This window comes from Myxine glutinosa, chromosome 2, assembly GCF_964187855.1.
Source record: "Myxine glutinosa chromosome 2, kmMyxGlut1.1, whole genome shotgun sequence".
Taxonomy (NCBI): Eukaryota; Metazoa; Chordata; class Myxini; order Myxiniformes; family Myxinidae; genus Myxine; species Myxine glutinosa.
The window spans coordinates 940,971-960,807 of NC_136262.1; the positions used below are offsets into that span (position 1 = coordinate 940,971).

The following is a 19,837-nucleotide window of genomic DNA, read 5'->3' on the forward strand; positions in this document are numbered from 1 at the left end:
AAGATTTCAAATAAACCTATTTAAAGTGTATTCGCACATAACTAATTTTAAAAAACGAAGAAATATCTCTCGGTAATTTCCTGAAACATATTTTACTTCCGGCTAATAATGTTGAATTAAATAAAAACGAAGAAATATATGTCGGCATCATTGTTGACGTTTTTGTGACGACTGTCATCAAACGAAAAAGTAATATATCTTAACGGAAAAGCAAAAGCGAATTTTTAATATATATCGACACGTTGCCGTCGGTGTCATGTTGGGCGGTGTATGATACACCATGACGCGATTTTTAAAAATATATCTCTGCATTTTCCCGCGTGTGTGGAATGTTCTCAATTATTGCTGACACCGAGTCCAAAACCATCGATAAAAATGAAATCATATGGTGAGTTAGATTGGAGATAAAGGCGTGAGAGAGACTCAATGGCCTTGAAGTTGAAGTTACAGGCGTTTGAGAATTCATTTCGTTCTATAAACGGCAACTTTCATTGGATTTCCTTCCCGTTTTTTTTCAACCGAGTCGAAAACTATGTTAGCGACTGTGAAAAATGAAATGATATATCGAATTTTTAATATGTATCGACACGTTGCCGTCGGTGTCATGTTAGGCGGTGTATGATACACCATGACGCGATTTTAAAAAATATATCTGCATTTTCCCGCGTGTGTGGAATGTTCTCAATTATTGCTGACACCGACTCTAAAACCATCGATAAAAATGAAATCATATGGTGAGTTAGATTGGAGATAAAGGCGTGAGAGAGACTCAATGGCCTTGAAGTTACAGGCATTTGAGAATTCATTTCGTTCTATAAACGGCAACTTTCATCGGATTTTCTTCTCGTTTTTTTTCAACCGAGTCTAAAACTATGTTAGCGACTGTGAAAAATGAAATGATATATCGAATTTAAAATAGATATCGACACATTGCCGTCGGTGTCATGTTGGGCGGTGTATGATACACCATGACGCGATTTTAAAAAATATATCTCTGCATTTTCCCGCGTGTGTGGAATGTTTGTGGAAAATTAAAGATTTCAAATAAACCTATTTAAAGTGTATGCGCACATAACTAATAAAAAAAACGAAGAAATATCTCTCGGTAATTTCCTGAAACATATTTTACTTCCGGCTAATATGTTGAATGAAATAAAAACGAAGAAATATATGTCGGCATCATTGTTGACGTTTTTGTGACGACTATCATCAAACGAAATAGTAATATATCATAACGGAAAAGCAAAAGCGAATTTTTAATATATATCGACACATTGCCGGCGGTGTCATGTTGGGCGGTGTATGATACACCATGACGCGATTTTAAAAAATATATCTCTGCATTTTCCCGCGTGTGTGGATTGTTCTCAATTATTGCTGACACCGAGTCTAAAAGTAAAACCATCGATAAAAATGAAATCATATGGTGAGTTAGATTGGAGATAAAGGCGTGAGAGAGACTCAATGGCCTTGAAGTTACAGGCCTTTGAGAATTCATTTCGTTCTATAAACGGCAACTTTCATCGGATTTTCTTCCCGTTTTTTTTCAACCGAGTCTAAAACTATGTTAGCGGCTGTGAAAAATGAAATGATTTATCGAATTTGATTTGAAATAAAACTGGGGGAGAGCAAGACACCACGGGCCTACAAAACAGGACTCAAAGCTATGCGAGTTAATAAAATGGTGGATATTTGTTTATAGCCACTCCCAGAATGGGTGGAGCTATGGGTGGAGCTACTCTGCAAACCGAGTAAGCCACACCCCGGACAGACACCCAACAGATAGACAGACAGACAGACAGACAGAATCATCTACGGCTATTATAATATAGATATTACATACACATATTATACGTGGCATGTTGTACTGCATATTGCACTTGACATGTTTATATAGCGCGCGCGCGCGCACGCGCACGCGCACGCGCACACACACACACACACACACACACACACACACACACACACACACACACACACACACACACACACACACACACACACACACACACACACACACACACACACACACACACACACACACACACACACACACACACACACACACACACAGTCAGCATCCTTACAATGCCAACAAACCATGTACACATACTGTCATCATCTTCACAATATCAACAAAAAACACTTGCACACACCACAATTATCCTTAAAATTCCAAAAAATAAAACCTATACACACACCGTCACCGTCCTTACAATAACAAACAAAACATAAAAACACACACCGTCATCACCCTTACAATAGCAATTATTTTTGGGGCGGGTCTTGGAGGGAGTTGGTCCCTCGGCTGCAGAAATTGGGGCCAGGAGATTGCCCCCTTGGGAGATTGGGGTTTGCCGGGCAGTTGGGGAGCTGCACTGGCTGAATTTGGATGTGGGGTCCAACCACGGGTGTTGTGGTATGACCGGGCCCCACGGGGAGTCTGGTGTTGTGTGGCGTATCTTGTACATCAGGGCGCCATCCAAGCAAGTGTCTCCAGAATCTGAAGGGGGTTGAGACCTCCGGGGAACCGAGGTGGCTACTCCTGGGCACCTGTCATGGTGCTCCATGAGGACAACTAGGGGGGGGGGGATATTGGGAGCTAATCACTGGCTCTCATCTTGCACCTGTTTTCCAAAGCGGTTTGCTATTAGTCCGGCGTCCACGCTGCGCATCAGAGAACAGGGAAGTCTAGCCTACATTATTGTCTTGTTGCAAGAGTGTGAGCTGTGGGGCCCAGTGGATTAGGAATTGGTTTATTTCTCAATCGTTGTACATAAATATGAATATTCCCATTTACCTCTGTGTCCTTTTCACTTGCTTGGTTTGTTCCGTTTTTGTTTATCGTGTCTTGCTTACCCTGTTCCCTTCACAAAATAATCCTCTTTTTTTGGATGCAGAATCGAGGCTCATGTTTGAGCTAACACATTGAACATGAAAACATGCACAGACACAAAAAACATACAATGAAGGGAGCGGGAGACAAGTAGGGGAGAGAGAGATGGAAGCACACAAGCACAACAACAGTAGAGAACAGGGACGTCGGTAGATCTGTGGGAGGGAGAGGGCTGGGGGAGGATGGCAGAGGGGAGTGGGGGGTACACAGTATAAAGCAAATTAACACGACTAGGAATTTCAGGAAAGAAGTTGGAGATTGAAAGAGGCGGATTTGGAGTGTCTTAAAGGGGGTAGAAAAGATAAAGGTTTTGGATGGGGGAAGATAAGAGATGGTGGTGAACAGCTGTTTTCAAGACCTGGAGGGAGTGAGATTGAAGAGAGTGAGGGAATTTGTTCCAGAGGCGGGAGGAAAGAGGAATGAAAGAAGAAGGTGAGCAGAGAGTCTTGATTTTGGCAGTTTAACCAGAAGAGGGTTGCTGGCAGATCTTGTGCGTCCTGCAGGAATATTTGGGGACAGAGCCCAGACAGAGCAGGGGGAGCAAGGAGGGAGAGGAGTCTGTAGAAGACAGAAAGACCACCAACCTGCCTGCGGTGAGCGAGTGATGGGCCATCAGCATAGGCTGCATCACGGGAGATTCCAATGATTCTGAAAGCATTGGTTTCTACAGTGTGAAGCCGAGCTAGGTGTGAGGCAGGAGCACCAGCCCAGAGGGAGGAACAGTATTCCATCAAGCTGTGGATGAAAGCTTTGTATGTGATGAGGAGCTCAGAAGTTCCCAGAAAGGACTTAGCACGACGGAGGGTTCCCAGTAGGCGACTGGCTTTGGAGGCCAGCCTGGAAATGTGGTTTTCCCAGGAAAGATCATGGCAGATAGAGAGACCCAAAAGCTTGACTGACAGAACTTCTTCAAGAGGATTTTTCAGAAAGTATAAGGGAGGGTTTTCCAGATGGTCCTTTCGGAGAGACAGTGAGAGCGTGAGATTTGTCAGGATTGAAAGACATGTTCCACTTGTTTGATCAGTTTGTGATATTGTCCAGGTCTGCAGATAGTGAGGAGGCTGCAGACTGCCAATCCGAGGGTTGTGACATGGAGCAGCAGAGAGTGGAGTCATCAGCAAAAAGATAGAGAGGATTTTCCAGAGTCAAAGAGATCATTAATGAAGATCAGAAAAAGCACAGGGCCCAGAACACTGCCTTGGGGAACTCCAGTCTGAACAGGAAGGGGAGATGAGAGAATTCCAATCAGGGCCACACGTTGACTGTGACTGGAGAGGAAGTCCGCAAGCCATGTGTGGAGGTTTCTGTGGACACCATAGGAGGAGAGTTTAGTGAGCAGGGTGGGGTGCCACCACATATCTAAGGCACGAGATATGTCAAGGGAGACAGCTCCGATTTCCTCTTTGGTGTTGAGGATCTCCATTCATTGTTGAAACAGCAGAAGCAACATGTCCAGAGTATGACCTGGTCTGAATCCCAATTGATGATCCGAGATCAAGCCATTGGAGAAGAGGAAGGATTTAATATGAGAAGCAATGATGGATTACATGACTTTGCTGATTATTGGGAGCAGGCTGGTTGGTCTGTAGTTGCAAGGATCTGTTTTTGCACCTTTTTGTGTAAAGCAGTGATGCTGGCTGATTTCCAAGCTGATGGCAGATGACCTTGTGCAAAAGACAGGGTGAAAAGAACAGAGAGAGGGTGAGATCGAGTGGCACAGCAGGATTTTAGGACTCGTGGGCTGATGCCGTCTGGTCCAGTTGCAGAATCAGAGTCGAGGTTTGACAGAAACGTCTCCACCTTGTCAGGAGAGAAGGACACAGAGTTCAGGAGCAGCTGGGTTCAACTGGGTAAGGTGGGTACAGAGAGAGATGGGTTTGAGACACAAGATTTTGAGGCATACACAGAGTTGAGGCATTCGGCTTTGTCACGTGCGGTGTCAGCTGTGTAGCCATTGGAGGTAAGGGAGGGGATGGAGGGGGAACAAACACCAGAAACAGATTTGACCAGACGCCACCAGAATTTGGAGGAGGGAGATAAGTTTGAGAGTTCAGTCTTGAGAATAGAGAGATAGTGCTTCCTGGCACTCCTGAGGGTAGACACACACTTGTTCTGAGCTTTGTGAAAGGAACTGAGATTTCCTTCAGTTGGATTATCCTTCTAAGAGGCAAAGGCAAGTTGTTTCAGGGCAACTGCCTCATCACAAGATGCAGTGTACCATGGACTGGAGGAAGGGCGTGACAACTGAAGACGAGATGGGATTATATCTGTGCATGAGAGAGAGCAATTTACTTTGGAAGAATTCCCAGGATTGGTTGATGTCAGATGCATTCGAGATGGGAGACCAGTCCAGATGCTTGATGGCTGCCTAAAGACTTTGCCAGTCGGCCTGAGTGAAATGCCAGACTGGTCGATGCTGAGGAGGCTCTCTGAGAATGGCCAGAGAGATGTCCACTTTTACAAGCAAATGATCAGATGAACTGATGGGAGCAGAAGAAGAACAACAGACATTTGCAAGGAAGTTAGTCATAACAAAAAAAAGGTAAGAAAATTTAAGGTAAGAAAACGTGTTTGAGGTGTCTGTTTTCCATGTGCCTTTGCCGCTATCAATTTCAGCCCAATTTAACGATCCTTCGGGAATGGTAAAGTTGTACAAATTAATTGAACGCATTAAAATAAAACATTTTTTGGTCCATCTTTCGAGACTAAAGGTCTCGGTGCTGAGGTTTCTGTCTTAACGGGAGCCTCAGATGTGACAATAACAACAAAACATAAATATAAAACACATACACACCGTACCTTTTGTCGTCTCTTCAAATGCACATGTTGAATCTGCCATTTCCTCACTTTTTACATTGACAGATGATGTACAGTGTGTTGCTGTCAATACAAGAACAACAAAATATTTACAAGTCACATCTAAATTATGTCAAAACAACAATGATGAGCATCTGAAATGTGTAATCATGAAATTGTTCAAAGAGGAAGCATATTAGTGTCTATCCCATTCTGCGAAGAGTCCATTAGGAGTCGACCACAGTATGGACGGGTATCAAATATCGATTAGAACCAGTAACCAACTAAACCTCCAAAAAAAAAGTCATGAATGAGCAAACTGGGTTTTTACTGAAAATCTGAAAGTGACATGATGATAATTCTCCCAAAACTAGCTTTGCTTCCAAAAGCCTTCAATTCCTGCTCCCTTCAACTGTATTTGAATCCACCACCTCTTGGATGCCAGCTCAATATCCTCACTACGAACATGCATAAGGCATTGCAAGGTGTTTGTTTGGATTTAAAGACAGAATGGCTGCAACAGAGAGAGCAAGAAATGGCGAGCATAGTCCAAAAAAGGGAAAGAATTGTCGAGGAGAGTCCAAACCTCACTCACTGTCCCTCACCCAATCACTATCAAACCTTTTGTCCTCCTCATCCTTCCCTTTCTCCAAGCTCTCCTGAAATCTCTGACACACCATCAACAGCTCTCCCTACCTCCTCCTCTTCCTACCCTACCCCTCCTCTCCCCTCCCCTGTGTCCGATGCTCCCCCTTCCTCTTCATTAACGGTATGGACCTCAAACATCTGGGATCTTCGCTCAAACCTGACTGATCTCTCCATACAGGTTGCTTCTGACAAACCAGACTTAATCTGCTTAACAGAAACTTTCCTCCTTCAAGATGTCTCTGATTCCTTAATATCTCTCCCTGGTTACTCCCTCCTCCGGTATGATAGACCTGAGCCTCGTCCTGGTGGTGGGGTTGCTATCTTTATCAAAAATTATCTTCCTCACTCTCCCTGCACTGCCCTCTCTCCACCTCACCCCACAGGAGTACCTCTGGCTACGGCTTTCCCTTCGCTCCCACCTTTTGTTCATATGTGTGTTGTACCGTCCACCAAACAGTGATGACTCCATCTTCATCTCGCTGTCTCATAATATAGACCAACATCTAGCCACACATCCCAACTCTCTCTTCCTCACATGTGGTGATTTCAACTGTCATCATGCCAGCTGGCAGGGTGTGGGTACCTCTCTCACCAGCCATGGCTCCTCAGCAAAGGACTTCTGCGACCAACTTGGACTGACACAATGTCACTTTCCCGACCCGGATCTCAGTCAACGGAGCATCTTCTCTTCTCGACTTGGTTATGACAAACTTCCCTGCAAATGTCTGCTGCTCTGCTTCTGCTCCAATCGGTTCATCTGATCATTTCCTTGTTAAAGTGGACATCTCTCTGGCCATTCTCAAAGAGCTTCCTCAGCATCGACGAGTGGCATTTCACTCAGGAAAACTGGCACGGTCTTGAAGCAGCCATCAATCATCTGGACTGGTCTACTGCCTCTACTGCCTCTGACAAACTCATCCTGGGAATTCTTGCAAAGTAAATTGCTCTCTCTCATGCACAGATTTATCCCATCTCGTCTTCAGTTATCATACCCTTTCTCCCGTCAATGGTACAGGGAATCTTGTGGTGAGGCAGTTGCCCTGAAACAACTTGCCTTCGCTTCCTGGAAGGCAAATCCAATGGAAGGCAATCTCATTTCCTTTGACAAAGCCTGGAACAAGTGTGTCCACCCTCAGGAGAGCCAGGAAACAATATATCTCGACTCTCAAGACTGAACTCTCAAACATGTCTCCCTCTTTCAAATCCTGGTGGCGTCTGGACAAATCTGTTTCCGGAGTTTGTTTCCCCTCCATCCCCTCCGTTACCTCAAACGGCTACACGGCTGACTCTGCACGTGAAAAAGCTGAATGCCTCAACTCTATGTTTGCCTCAAAATCTTGTGTCTCAAACGCATGTCTCTGTACCCACCTTACCCAGTTGAACCCAGCTGCGAATGGACTCTGTGTCCTTCTCTCCTGACAAGGTGGAGAAGTTTCTGTGAACCCTCGACTTTGATTCTGCAACTGGACCTGACGGCATCAGCCCAAGGGTCGTAAAATCCTGCTCTGTCGCTCTATACCACCCTCGCCCTGTTCTCTTCACCCTCTGTCTGTTCTCTTCACCCTCTATTTTGCTCAAGGTCATCTGCCATCAGCTTCGAAATCTTCCAACATCACCGCTTTACACAAAAAAGGTGCCAAAACAGTTCCTTGCAACTGCAGACCAATCAGCCTACTCCCAATTATCAGCAAATTCATGGAATCCATCATTGCTTCGGATATCAAATCCTTCCTCTTCTCCAATGGCTTGATCTCTGATTACCAATTTGGTTTCAGACCGGGTCACTCTACTCTAAGACATGCTGCTTCTGCTGTCTCAACAATGGAAGGAGGTCCTCAATGCCAAAGAGGAAATTAGAGCTGTCTCCCTTGACATATCACGTGCCTTCGATACGGTCTGGCAGCCTCCTCACTCTCTGCAGACCTGGACAAAATCACAGACTGGTCAAACAAGTGGAACATGTCTTTCAATCCTGACAAATATCACACTCTTACTATGTCTCTCCGAAAAGACCAGCTGGATAACCCTCCCATCTACTTTCTGAACAATCCTCTCCAAGAAGTTATGTCACTCAAGCTTTTGGGTCTCACTTTCTGCCATGATCTTTCCTGGGAAAACTACATTTCCAAGCTGACCTCCAAAGCCAGTTGCTGACTGGGCATCCTCCGTCGTGCATAGTCCTTTCATTGGCACACCTGAGCTCCTCACCACATACAAGGCTTTCATCCGCAGCTCAATGGAATACTGTTCCAACCCTCTGGGCCGGTGCCCCTGCCTCACACCTAGCCCGGCTTCACGCTGTTGAAACCAAAGCTTTCAGAATCATTGGAATCTCCTACGATGAAGCTCATTCTGAGGGCCTTTCACTCACTCACCGCAGGCAGCTTGGTGGTCTTTCTTTCTTCTACAGACTCCTCTCCGGCCTTGCTCCCCCAGCTCTCTCTGTGCTCTGTCCCCCAAATATTCCTTCAGGTCGCACAAGATCTGCCTGCAACCCTCTTATGGTTAAACTGCCAAAATCAAGACCCTCTGCTCACCTTCACTCTTTCATTCCCCTTTTCTCCTGCCTCTGGAATAAACTCCTTCACTCTCTTCAATCCCTCTCCTCACTCCAGGTCTTTAAAACAGCTGTTCACCACCATCTCTCATCTTCCCCCTTCCAAACCCTTGATCTTTTCTACACCCGCTCATTCACCTCAGATCCACTTTTTTGAAATACCGACTTCTTTCCTGGAAATCCTAGCAGTGTCCCTGTGTTTTCTACCTCTCCCACCCCCCCTCCCTTCCCATGCCCACTCCCCCCAAGCCCCCACCCTCCCACAGATCTCCCGATGTCCCTGTTCTGTGCTGTTGTACTTGTGTGCCTCCCTCTGTCTTCCCATCTTGTCTCCTGCTCCCTTTATCTCATGTTTTGTGTGTCAGTTGGTTTTTATGTGATTAATGTTGGCTCTTACACGAGCATCAATCTTGTACACAGAAAACCAAAAAAAAAAACACAAGAGCAGGAATTGGTGAGGATCGTCCAAACAAGAGCAAGAATTGGCGAGCATAGTTCAAACAAGAGCAATAATTGGCAAGCACAGTCCAAACAAGAGCAATAACTGGCGAGCACAGTCCAAACAAGAGTAATAACTGGCGAGCATAGTTCAAAAAAAGAGCAAGAATTGGTGAGCACAGTCCAAACGAGCAAGAATTGGTGAGCACAGTCCAAACAAGAGAAATAATTGGCGAGCATAGTCCAAACAAGAGCAAGAATTGGCGAGCATAGTACAAACAAGAGCCAGAATTGGTGAGCACAGTCCAAACAAGAGCAATAACTGGCGAGCACAGTCCAAACAAGAGCAATAACTGGCGAGCATAGTTCAAAAAAAGAGCAAGAATTGGTGAGCACAGTCCGAACAAGAGCAAGAATTGGTGAGCACAGTCCAAACAAGAGAAATAATTGGCGAGCATAGTCCAAAGAAGAGCAAGAATTGGCAAGCATAGTCCAAGAAGAGCAAGAAATTGGCAAGCATAGTCCAACGAAGAGCAAGTATTGGCGAGCACAGTCCAAACAAGAGCAAGAATTGGCGAGCACAGTCCAAACAAGAGCAAGAATTGGCGAGCACAGTCCAAACAAGAGCAATAATTGGCGAGTACAGTCCAAACAAGAGCAATAATTGGCGAGCACAGTCCAAACAAGAGCAATAATTGGCGAGTACAGTCCAAACAAGAGCAATAATTGGCGAGCATAGTCCAAACAAGAGAAATAATTGGTAAGCATAGTCCAAACAAGAGCAATAATTGGCAAGCACAGTCCAAACAGATTCCCATGCCATTTCGTGGATATACAAATAATCAAGAGGTGTGTGTGTGTGTGTGTGTTTTGTATTTTTTTGAAAGATAAAGGGAGAGATCTTCAACTATAATGAAGCAATAAAATCTCTAAATGTAAAGGAAGTTGCAATTGTGAACATTCACATCATAAGCACATCATCACAGGCAATCTTATAAAAGTGAAAGAAAAATAAAATGAGACGCATTACTAAACAAAATGAGTGGAGTTTATGAACTTTGACTTTTCCACATTATACACGAACAGTACACGTAAATTTGTGGTGGCATTGGATAGAACAGGAGATAAAGCATTTACCAGAGGTAGCAAAGTGTACATTACAGTCGACCAATGACAGGCGCCGATGAAGTATGACAAGTCATCATCAACCAATGACGAGTCAATCTTCATGCAGTCTTTCAAAAATGAAACTTAAATTTTTTTTGCTTTCTCTCGAACAATGGCTGCTTTACATTTGGCAACAGGATACTCCAGCAAGTGGTGGGGATACCCAGGGGTTTGAATCTCTAATCTTTCTTTGGTAAATTTATTCCTGTAGATGCACAAATCTGATTGGCTCCAGTCTGAACATGAGCAGGAATATAAACTAAAATGTGAGAAGAGGTGGAGAAACGTCCTTAGAATCATTGATGATTTACTGATCATCAATAATCGGTTTACATTTGAATCGTTTCACGATGACATATTCAAAAGAGATGGAGATTAAAAAAGGAAAACAAAACTTGCACTTCAGTCTTTTTTTTATTAGAATTACGAATCGATATCAATAATAACTATAACTGCCGTTTATACAGTGCCGAGAGAGAAAGTCTACACCCCCTTTCAAAATGTTCACCTTTTGTTGCCTTTTAGCTTGGAATTAAAATGCATTAAATCAGACTTTTTCCACCTTTATTTGCACATCGTAACTCACAACTTCCAAGTGCAAAACAAATTCTACAAATATCAGAAAATCAATTAAAATTACAAAACTAGAATATCTCCGTTGGATAAGTGTCCACCCCCAGCCCCCCCCCCCCTCCTCCTCCCCCTCACCCCAGAGTTAATACTTGGTGGAAGCAAGATGGACTTTTTTGAGTAATGGACTCCTCCTTGCCACCCAAACGTACAATCTTTCCATGTTGAAAGGAAATGAGAGATTAAAGGTATTGCCCTGACCACTGTCCATGGTATGTCTGCAAATGTGGAGTCCCTGGCCTTGGGGTTACCCAATCCCCCCCCACCCCCTCCCCTCCCTCCAAAGTAATGATGCAAATAGTGCTTCATCGCTAACAACTCCGCTCCAGCCAATCAGAGCCAGGGATCGTGGTGACTGAGTCAACCAATGGGCGTTCAGATTACCAATGACGTCATGACTGATGAACCAATCGGTGTCGCCGTAACATAGACCTGCTATATATAAACGCACTGGCTCTCAACCTCATCTGGTGACTGGTCTTTTGCTGTGAATCGCCGTGAAGAGTACAGCACAAAAAGCGTTGGTTATTGTTATTATGTCGTGCTTGTTTTCTTGTACATTAAACTTGACATATTGTTTTATAAATTTAAAACCTGACCCAAACTGAGTATTCAATCACGTATACAGTCGTGCCCAAAATTATTGGTACCCTTGCACTTTTTTCAAATAACTCACAATTTTCCCTAAAAAAATAAAAGTTGAAATTGACAAAAGTATTTGGTCTCCACCGCTACCCTAATAATCCACAGAAAATCAATAAGATACCAGCCAAGATGACTTGGTTCCCCAATAGGTTTCGCACCAAATACCAACCACCCTTATGCACTACCCTGGAGAACATAATCAAGTACAGTACTACAAAACTCGACCTTCTTGGAAGTATTTATAAGGTGATTTGAGCTCTTTTGTGTTCAAGTATACAATTAAATTTAAACAGAATAAAGATTGTAAAAGTCACGCAAACAAATTAATTCTGGGTTTTACCACCATTATGACACAGTGACCATTACATCACAATATCTGACATGTTACATTCGTTATTTGTGCCTGTTATTTGTGTGACGTCCTTAAAAACAACAAGTTTCCTGTTTGAGATTATTTTCAATTTTGTTTGACTGCCAGGTAGGCAGACAAAGTCAAAAAATATCTGGCTCCTCTCTGCGTATGTGCGATCAGGTTGATTTCAAAGACAAAGTAAGTTAAACGGCAGATTTGTCTTCCAATGCATCTTCAAACGAGATGGTATTCATAGAATACTTACCCTGCACAGTCAACTTGGTGCGAGCCAACTCATCTGTTTTGGAACGTTTTTTTTCTTTCTTTGATCCAATATGGCTGCCAGATCACGTGAGCTGCTACATCATAAATTTATATTCTCTAATATAATTGTTGCGTAGATCACGCTCAATAAATTTAAAACTGATCAGACTAAGCATTGTCCCTGTCAAATTATAACGTCATAAATACGGCACCAATGACGTCGTCATTAACAACACCTATTCCCTATATGGAGTTCTTTTCAATGAGCCATGTTTCAATTTTTTCCATGGAGCAGTTTTGCAGATATAGAGATGCAACGCTTTTCAGTTTTCCAAGATGGCACCTGTACCACATGACCTATGACGTCACAATTATCATTAAAATATTCTACAGGAGGCACTCCGAGCATGAAAATTTTGTGTCCATCACACCAACAGTTGCAGATAAAAAAAATTCATACTGATTAGATGAAGTGTTATACATGTCAAATTATGACGTCATAATGAAGAAACCGATGACATCATTACCATATCTTATTCCCCTGGGGAGTACTTGACAATAAGCCTTGTTTCAACTTTTTCCATTGAGCGGTTTTGCTAGATATAGCGGTGTAAAGTTTTTCCAAGATGGCACCTGTACCACGTAACCTATGATGTCATAATTCTAATTCAAATATTCTGCAGGAGGAGGTGCGTATATATAAACACTGTGCTTTTGTCTGCTGAACTGGGTTGAGTGACGTACAATGATTACAGTCCCTTTGGATGGACGTTAAACCGGGAAGCGTTGAAGATCCCATGGTGTCTCCTTCGCAAAGAGTAGGCAAAAGGTTCCGATGGTGAAAATTCCGTGCCAATCGGACCAAGATTTGCAGACGAAAAAAAAATTCATACTGATCAGATGAAGTGTTATACAGTGCAGTCAGAAAGTATTCAGACCCCTTCACTTTTTTCACATTTTGTTAGTTGCAGCCTTATGCTGAAATCGTTTAAATTCATTTTTCCCTCACCAATCTACACTCTATACCCCATAATGACAAAGAGAAAACAGGATTTTAGAAACTTTTGCAAATTTATTAAAAATAAAAAACTGAAATATCACATTGACATAAGTATTCAGACCCTTTGCTATGACACTTGAAATTTAGCTCAGGTGCCTCCCATTTCTCTTGATCATCTTTGAGATGTTTCGACACCTTGATTGGAGTCCACCTGTGGTAAATTCAATTGATTGGACATGATTAGGAAAGGCACACACCTGTCTATATAAGGTCTCACAGCTGACAATGCATATCAGAGCAAAAACCAAGCCATGAGGTCGACGGAACTGCCTGCAGAGCTCAGAGACAGGATTGTGTCGAGGCACAGATCTGGGGAAACCTACAAAAAAATTTCGGCTCCATTGAAGGTTCCCAAGAGCACAATGGCCTCCATAATTCTTAAATGGAAGAAGTTTGGAACAACCAGGACTCTTCCGAAAGCTGGCCGCCCGGCCAAACTGAGCAATCGGGGGAGAAGGGCCTTGGTAAGAGAGGTGACCAAGAACCCGATGGTCACTCTGGCTGAGCTCCAGAGATCCTGTGTGGAGATGGGAGAAACTTCCAGAAGGACAACCATCAGTGCAACACTCCACCGATCTGGGCTTTATGGCAGAGTGGCCAGACGGAAGCCTCTCCTCAGTGAAAGACACATGAAAGCCCGCTTGGAGTTTGCAAAAAAGCACCTAAAGGACTCTCAGACAGTGAGAAACAAGATTCTGCTATATATAAACACTGTGCTTTTGTCTGCTGAACTGGGTTGAGTGACGTACAATGATTACAGTCCCTTTGGATGGACGTTAAACCGGGAAGCGTTGAAGATCCCATGGTGTCTCCTTCGCAAAGAGTAGGCAAGTATCTTTCGCCAGCATCATGGCCAAATTCCAAATTCCTGCCTGAAGTAGGCGAATGTCAGGCCCGGCCAGGCCGGTTCGTAAAAGACTTGGGCCAGGCTTCCCCCGGCCGACTCCACAAGGTGGGATAACAGTGGCAGTTAAAGAGCGCAACAACAAATTTTGTCCAAGTACTGCTAAATAGAAGTGTTTTGAAAATGCTAAAAAGGGGATTGGAGTTTTACCGTATTAAGGTATATAATTCAATTTACAAAATAACAATTTTACAAGTTGTTGAAATTAAAATTCCAGAATTTCACTGCCGCATCATAAATAGCAGCATCCTTTACACCACTTTATTTAGCATGTTATATTTGTTATTTGTGCCTGTCCTTTATGATGTGCTCAAAACAGTAAGTTTCCTGTTTGCAATAATTTTCAATTTTGTGTAACTGCTCGACAGGTAAACAGAGGAAAATAATTATCTCACCCTTTTCTGCGCATGCTCTATCAGGTCAAATTCAGAGCCAAAGTACTGCAAAAACAAAGCTTAGTTTTCCGATTCATGTTCAAAGTATAACATTCACATTAAATCAAGTTGTTCTACGAGATCATAAACTGACGTTTGTAGACAGAAGGCCAGACAGACAATCAGTGAACCAATTGTGTAACCCACACCTTTGGCTTTGTGTGTGCGGAGTAAAAAGTTATTCTACGGTACAGGTGGAATAATCAGAACAGTGAGAGCTACCCATGAGTCAAAGAATGTGACCGAATAATTGAAACCAACAAACACAAAGACAGGGTTCATATGTACAGATGTATCGAGTTAACTCTCATATCCGAATTCCTTGGTTAGCGAGCAGTATTCGGATTACAGAATGTTTCGGATTTTAGAATACTAGGGCATGCCCGTACGTGGGTGCCCGTTCCTTGCCAAAAAAAAAAAAAAACGCTACCCGTACGCTCTACCCCGCCCGTACGCCCGTAAACAAAAAAAACAACGCTCTTCGCTTCCGCCCTTCGCTCTGACTGAATTGGGAGAAATAATGCGCATAAGAAATCGAGAAATTATTATTTTCTCCGGAAGAAATCGAATTACGAACCGTAATGGCGCAGGCTCTCGGGCTCGCAACAACGCGTTCTGTGATTGGCTGCCGGAAGTGAAGTCTTCACTGTCGCAAATGTGAAGCGATGAATACGATGAATCGCAAATTAGTTTTTATTAGTTTTAAAACATAGTTTAACGGCAACATAGTTTGCCGACGGGAAATAAATGAATACGCTCTCAAATGTGCCATCCGAGGCAGAGTCTGTTCGCCACGTTCGGCACACGTGATAGCTCGCTGCTCTCTGATTGGTTGAATCGTTTTTTGGACATAGCTCAGTAACTACTTCTGCGATTAATTTAAAACCTTGAAAAGGCACATCCTCGGGTCCCCAGCAATATACCTGGCAAGTTTCAAGTATATCGGACCGGTAGTTGTCGAGAAACAGCGGTCACAGACAAACATACAAACAAACATACACACAGAGATTAGTGGAATTATAGATAGATGAGTACACCCACTCCTTATGGGAGTGGCAGGAAGGGTCATGTTATTATCTTATTTGGGGTAATTAGATTACAGTAGATCTGGGCTCTGGTAAGTTAGTCTGTGGTGGACAAGGTAAGCATATAATACCTCAAAGGATGTCAGGATTCCTCCAGATTTCTTTCAGTTTTGTGTTAAACAGCAGCAGTGATTGTTTGAAAAGGTAATCTTTATGGTTTATAATAGTTTTTTTTTTTTTACTTCTGGTAGGTTTGCAACACAACACGCCGTGATTAGCTATTTATTCATGTTAACACGCCATTTGTCCAAGGAGGAAAACTCCCTTGAAGCGAAGGGATGTTATTAGTATGAATATTATTTTGTAATAACATTATTATATTATCATTAATGCCGATAGCCTGGTGTTGGCTTGGCGGTTAGGGTGCCGGCTTGGGATCCTAGGATCCTGGGTTCGAATCCCGGTCGATCGCTGAATTAACGCCAGGGGGATTGACTCGGCTTGTCATCCTTCTGAGGTCGGCAAATTGAGTACCAGCTTGCTGGGATGAATGATCACGGTGTGTACCCCGATTTAGAATAGGTACACCGTATCCCTGCGCATCGTAAGAGCGTGACCAATGGTTGGCGTCAGGAAGGGCATCCGGCCATAAAAACATTGCCTCAAACAGGGAACCATGATTGTCATGGGGCCCGCAAGGCTAACCTCCGCTCTAGCGGGGAAAATGGCCTTAAAACGATCATTAATTCATTCATTCATTCATTAATGCCGTATATACTTTTGTTATTAGAAGTGGCCTTGCAAAAAACGCCATGATTAACTATCTGAACATGGATATACACCTTAACACAGAGTTTGCCCAAGGCAGAAAACCCCTTGGGGAATGAAGCAAATAAAGTCACTACAACCTCCATCATGTGACTCTTAGTCCTCCTGTAAAGATTGGTTGAGATTGGATAAGTGACAATCGAATGTATCACAGTCAGACAGACAGCCACCAAATTGCGTATTTTAGTACAATTACGGTGTCTTTACCAGTTGAAGGATTTAACCAACTGACCAGGTACAGGGGTGTACGTGAAGGCTTGTGATTCATGGGAGTGCCCAGCACTGCTGCTGACAATGATACCAACAGTCACTGGAGCCACAATTCCAACATCATGGTAAGGAGGCACTTTCACGATAACATGGTTCTGCTCAGCAATGACAAATGGGGAAAACAGTGAGACATGTTCAGACAGAGTTGGTGAAGTAAAACAGAATAAATTTCACATATATAGAGATTTACTTCTGATTAAAAACATACATTGATTTATGGGTTGCTGAGAATGTAAGATCGTGTATGTATGTATGTATCCATGCATGTTTGTTTGTATGTATGCATATAATGTATGTATATGAAGGGGATTTCATTGACCCCTTACACGGATGGAGCCAGATTGTGTCACACTGTGCCCTATTTGACTGGAGTCAGATTGTCTGGCTCAGGTTATGTTAAAGACAACATTGCATTGATTTAACCTTGCCTCGTCAACTATGTACTATTTCTCTCTGCGAGACAGCAATCCGTATCGGTTGAAGGAATGAACACAAAAGCATGTTGACAGTTATTTCGACCTTGGGCAAAGTATATTAACGCCAGTGTGACTTGGTGGCTCCCTAAGATGGGAGAGTCGTGGGGACTCAGAAATCTTCCTTGCATGTAAGCCTTATCTGGAATAAATTATCTTGTACATTGTCCGGAGTTCTAAAAGTGCTTTCCTAAGTAATGGGTTTAAAGGTAAAATCCATGACAACTTGGCGACGAGAATGAGGTCCGCTCGGAGGCAAGAGAGACTGGTTGACCCAGGATGGCCATAGAGGTTCCAGGCGCCCATTAAATGAGGTGAGCACTTTCTCGATAGTGGAAATTTTGGCCATCTTTGGGTGGATTCTGTCTCGGCTTGACCTCAGGTGCGGATAAAAAAATTATAGAGAAAAAGGACGGACACGGTACACAGAGATCTGTTGAAGATAAGGGGGTTCAGGTGGCTTGGGCCCGAGCACTTGTGGAGTGCTTCAACGAAGCAGCTTTGAGAGACAAGCTGCGCACTCGGTCGCGTCGCGCATAGGGGAGCGTTTCAAGATGGCAGGTTTTCAAGACAATCTGTACGCTCACGCGACGTGAAGGTCCTAGCAGGGGTGGCAGCTGGATGCGTGATGATGCATCTCTTTATGGGGCAGGTTGGACCTGCACGCTCGTTGAACTCTGCTAAGAAGGAAGGACGGTGACACCTCTGGTGCCGCCATGCATCCGTCAGTTGGGAGAAGCCGGATAAGGCCTCCCCCCCCCTCATTAAGCTAACGGGTTGCGCAGAAACGGAGAGAGTACACACAAGAGAGTGATAGACAAGGAACATCTGGAGAAAGAGAGCTTGAACAAGGTTAGATTAAGGTTGGCCGTAAGCCGGCTGCATTCGGATGTCGAGAACAGGAGAATTAATGGAACCGAACCAGGTTACAAAAGGATAAGCGCTCGGGGTTTAGTGACAGGTAAAAATAGCCGCTTGATGGCTGGAAGGAGCGAGCGGTAGGCCAAAGTGTTATAAAGATGTGTACAATTAACCCGAGCAATTCAAATAATTAATTTTGGTATTAAAGTCTGCTCGTATATGAAGGGGAGGGTCAGTTCGACCTATACATTGAGTTGACATCATTAGAACGATAATTAGATATGCTTGAAGTCCGGTTATTCCAATTCAAATGAGTATTGATCGATAGCCCTGGAATCGACTCGTGTGATCTGCCACTGGCAAAGGAATGCATGTTTGCTGCAGGCTCGGGCTGTGCGTGGGAGCGTGGGATTATGGTTGGCCGTACGGTGGATTAATGCAAGCCGAGATCACGGGCGCAGCGACGGGGTGAGCCTTGGCAATGAGCCATGAGCCAGAGGGGGATCGCGGAATGCGAGATAAAGGGATGCGCATTTAATTACTGTATATTGAAACCCAAAATGATCGAGCGATCAGGGCACAATGATTACAGTGCGAATCTAAATTGCAGTTCAGAGTACAATGATTACACTGTATGCAGGGACCTTGAAACAGCTGCCTACCGGCAAACTTTAATTCATACAGGAAACGGCAGAATGTATTGAAAGACGTGAAGGATGAGGCAGGGGGACGTTGAGTTGCCCTCGGAGCCATTGTGCACCCGGCGTGCATACGTAATACATAGATAGGCTGCAGGAATGCACCAACGGTCATAATTTTGTGAAGTTGACTAAGTCCTGCAACGCAAACGTACATGCGTGCGTCAGTCACCTGGCTGACGGTTGGTGAAATGGACACTTTAGATTGGGGAAACACGACACCTGTGGAAGCACGTGTGTACAGGTGTGCGGGAGGTGAAACACTGCACTCGGTGTGGACCGTACGGAGGTGCACAGGTGAGCGAGGATGATCCGGTGCAGCTCCATACGAGACTGGGGAAGCCGGTTGGAGGAGAAGGACTATGCTGTCGTAGTCTGATGGGACTGTCGTCATCGTGTGATGTGAAATGTGTCATGGACCATGTGGCGAGCGTCGGATCATCGCTGCTCGGGTGCTGGCCTTGTGCCCCCCTCACTGATGGACGGGGCTCAGCAGGTTCATGAGATTCAGATCGACCAAGACAAGAGTGAGTAGGGGGAGGTTGATAAATTGTAAATTGTACTGATTGATATAATTTGGTTGTGTTTCGGGTCGCGGGAAGGGTATCTGACATTGCTTCAATAACAGAAAAGTAAATGAGACTGATAATGATGTTCAAACCCAAGGTAGACCTAGGCAGAGACGGCTGTATCACGTGGTCAGGATAAAGTATGACAAAGTGTGATGTAATGAAAATACATTGTCAGAAACACGGTGTCCGCAACCGCTGTGATGCCCTGGTGTGATATGTGCACCATCAAACCAGGGTGCATTGGAGTGGCTGGCTGAGAGCTTGCATGCAACAACGTACAGTACACGACTCACAGATAAGTCGTGCCAGGAAGGACGAA

At 44.0% G+C, this 19,837-nt stretch overlaps 1 protein-coding gene across 5 annotated transcripts in view; it reads right to left on the minus strand.

Moving 5' to 3' along the window:
• LOC137422104 (uncharacterized) overlaps nucleotides 1–19,837 on the minus strand; it is a 235,562-nt gene that overhangs the window by 38,236 nt on the left and 177,489 nt on the right. For all 5 annotated transcript variants that reach the window (XM_078772898.1, XM_078772899.1, XM_068108855.2 and 2 more), the window contains 2 exons: nucleotides 16,877–17,009; nucleotides 5,696–5,776 (listed from right to left, as the gene is read on the minus strand). In XM_078772898.1, coding sequence (XP_078629024.1) covers nucleotides 5,696–5,776; nucleotides 16,877–17,009 — 214 coding nt within the window. The remainder of the gene's footprint in view (nucleotides 1–5,695; nucleotides 5,777–16,876; nucleotides 17,010–19,837) is intronic.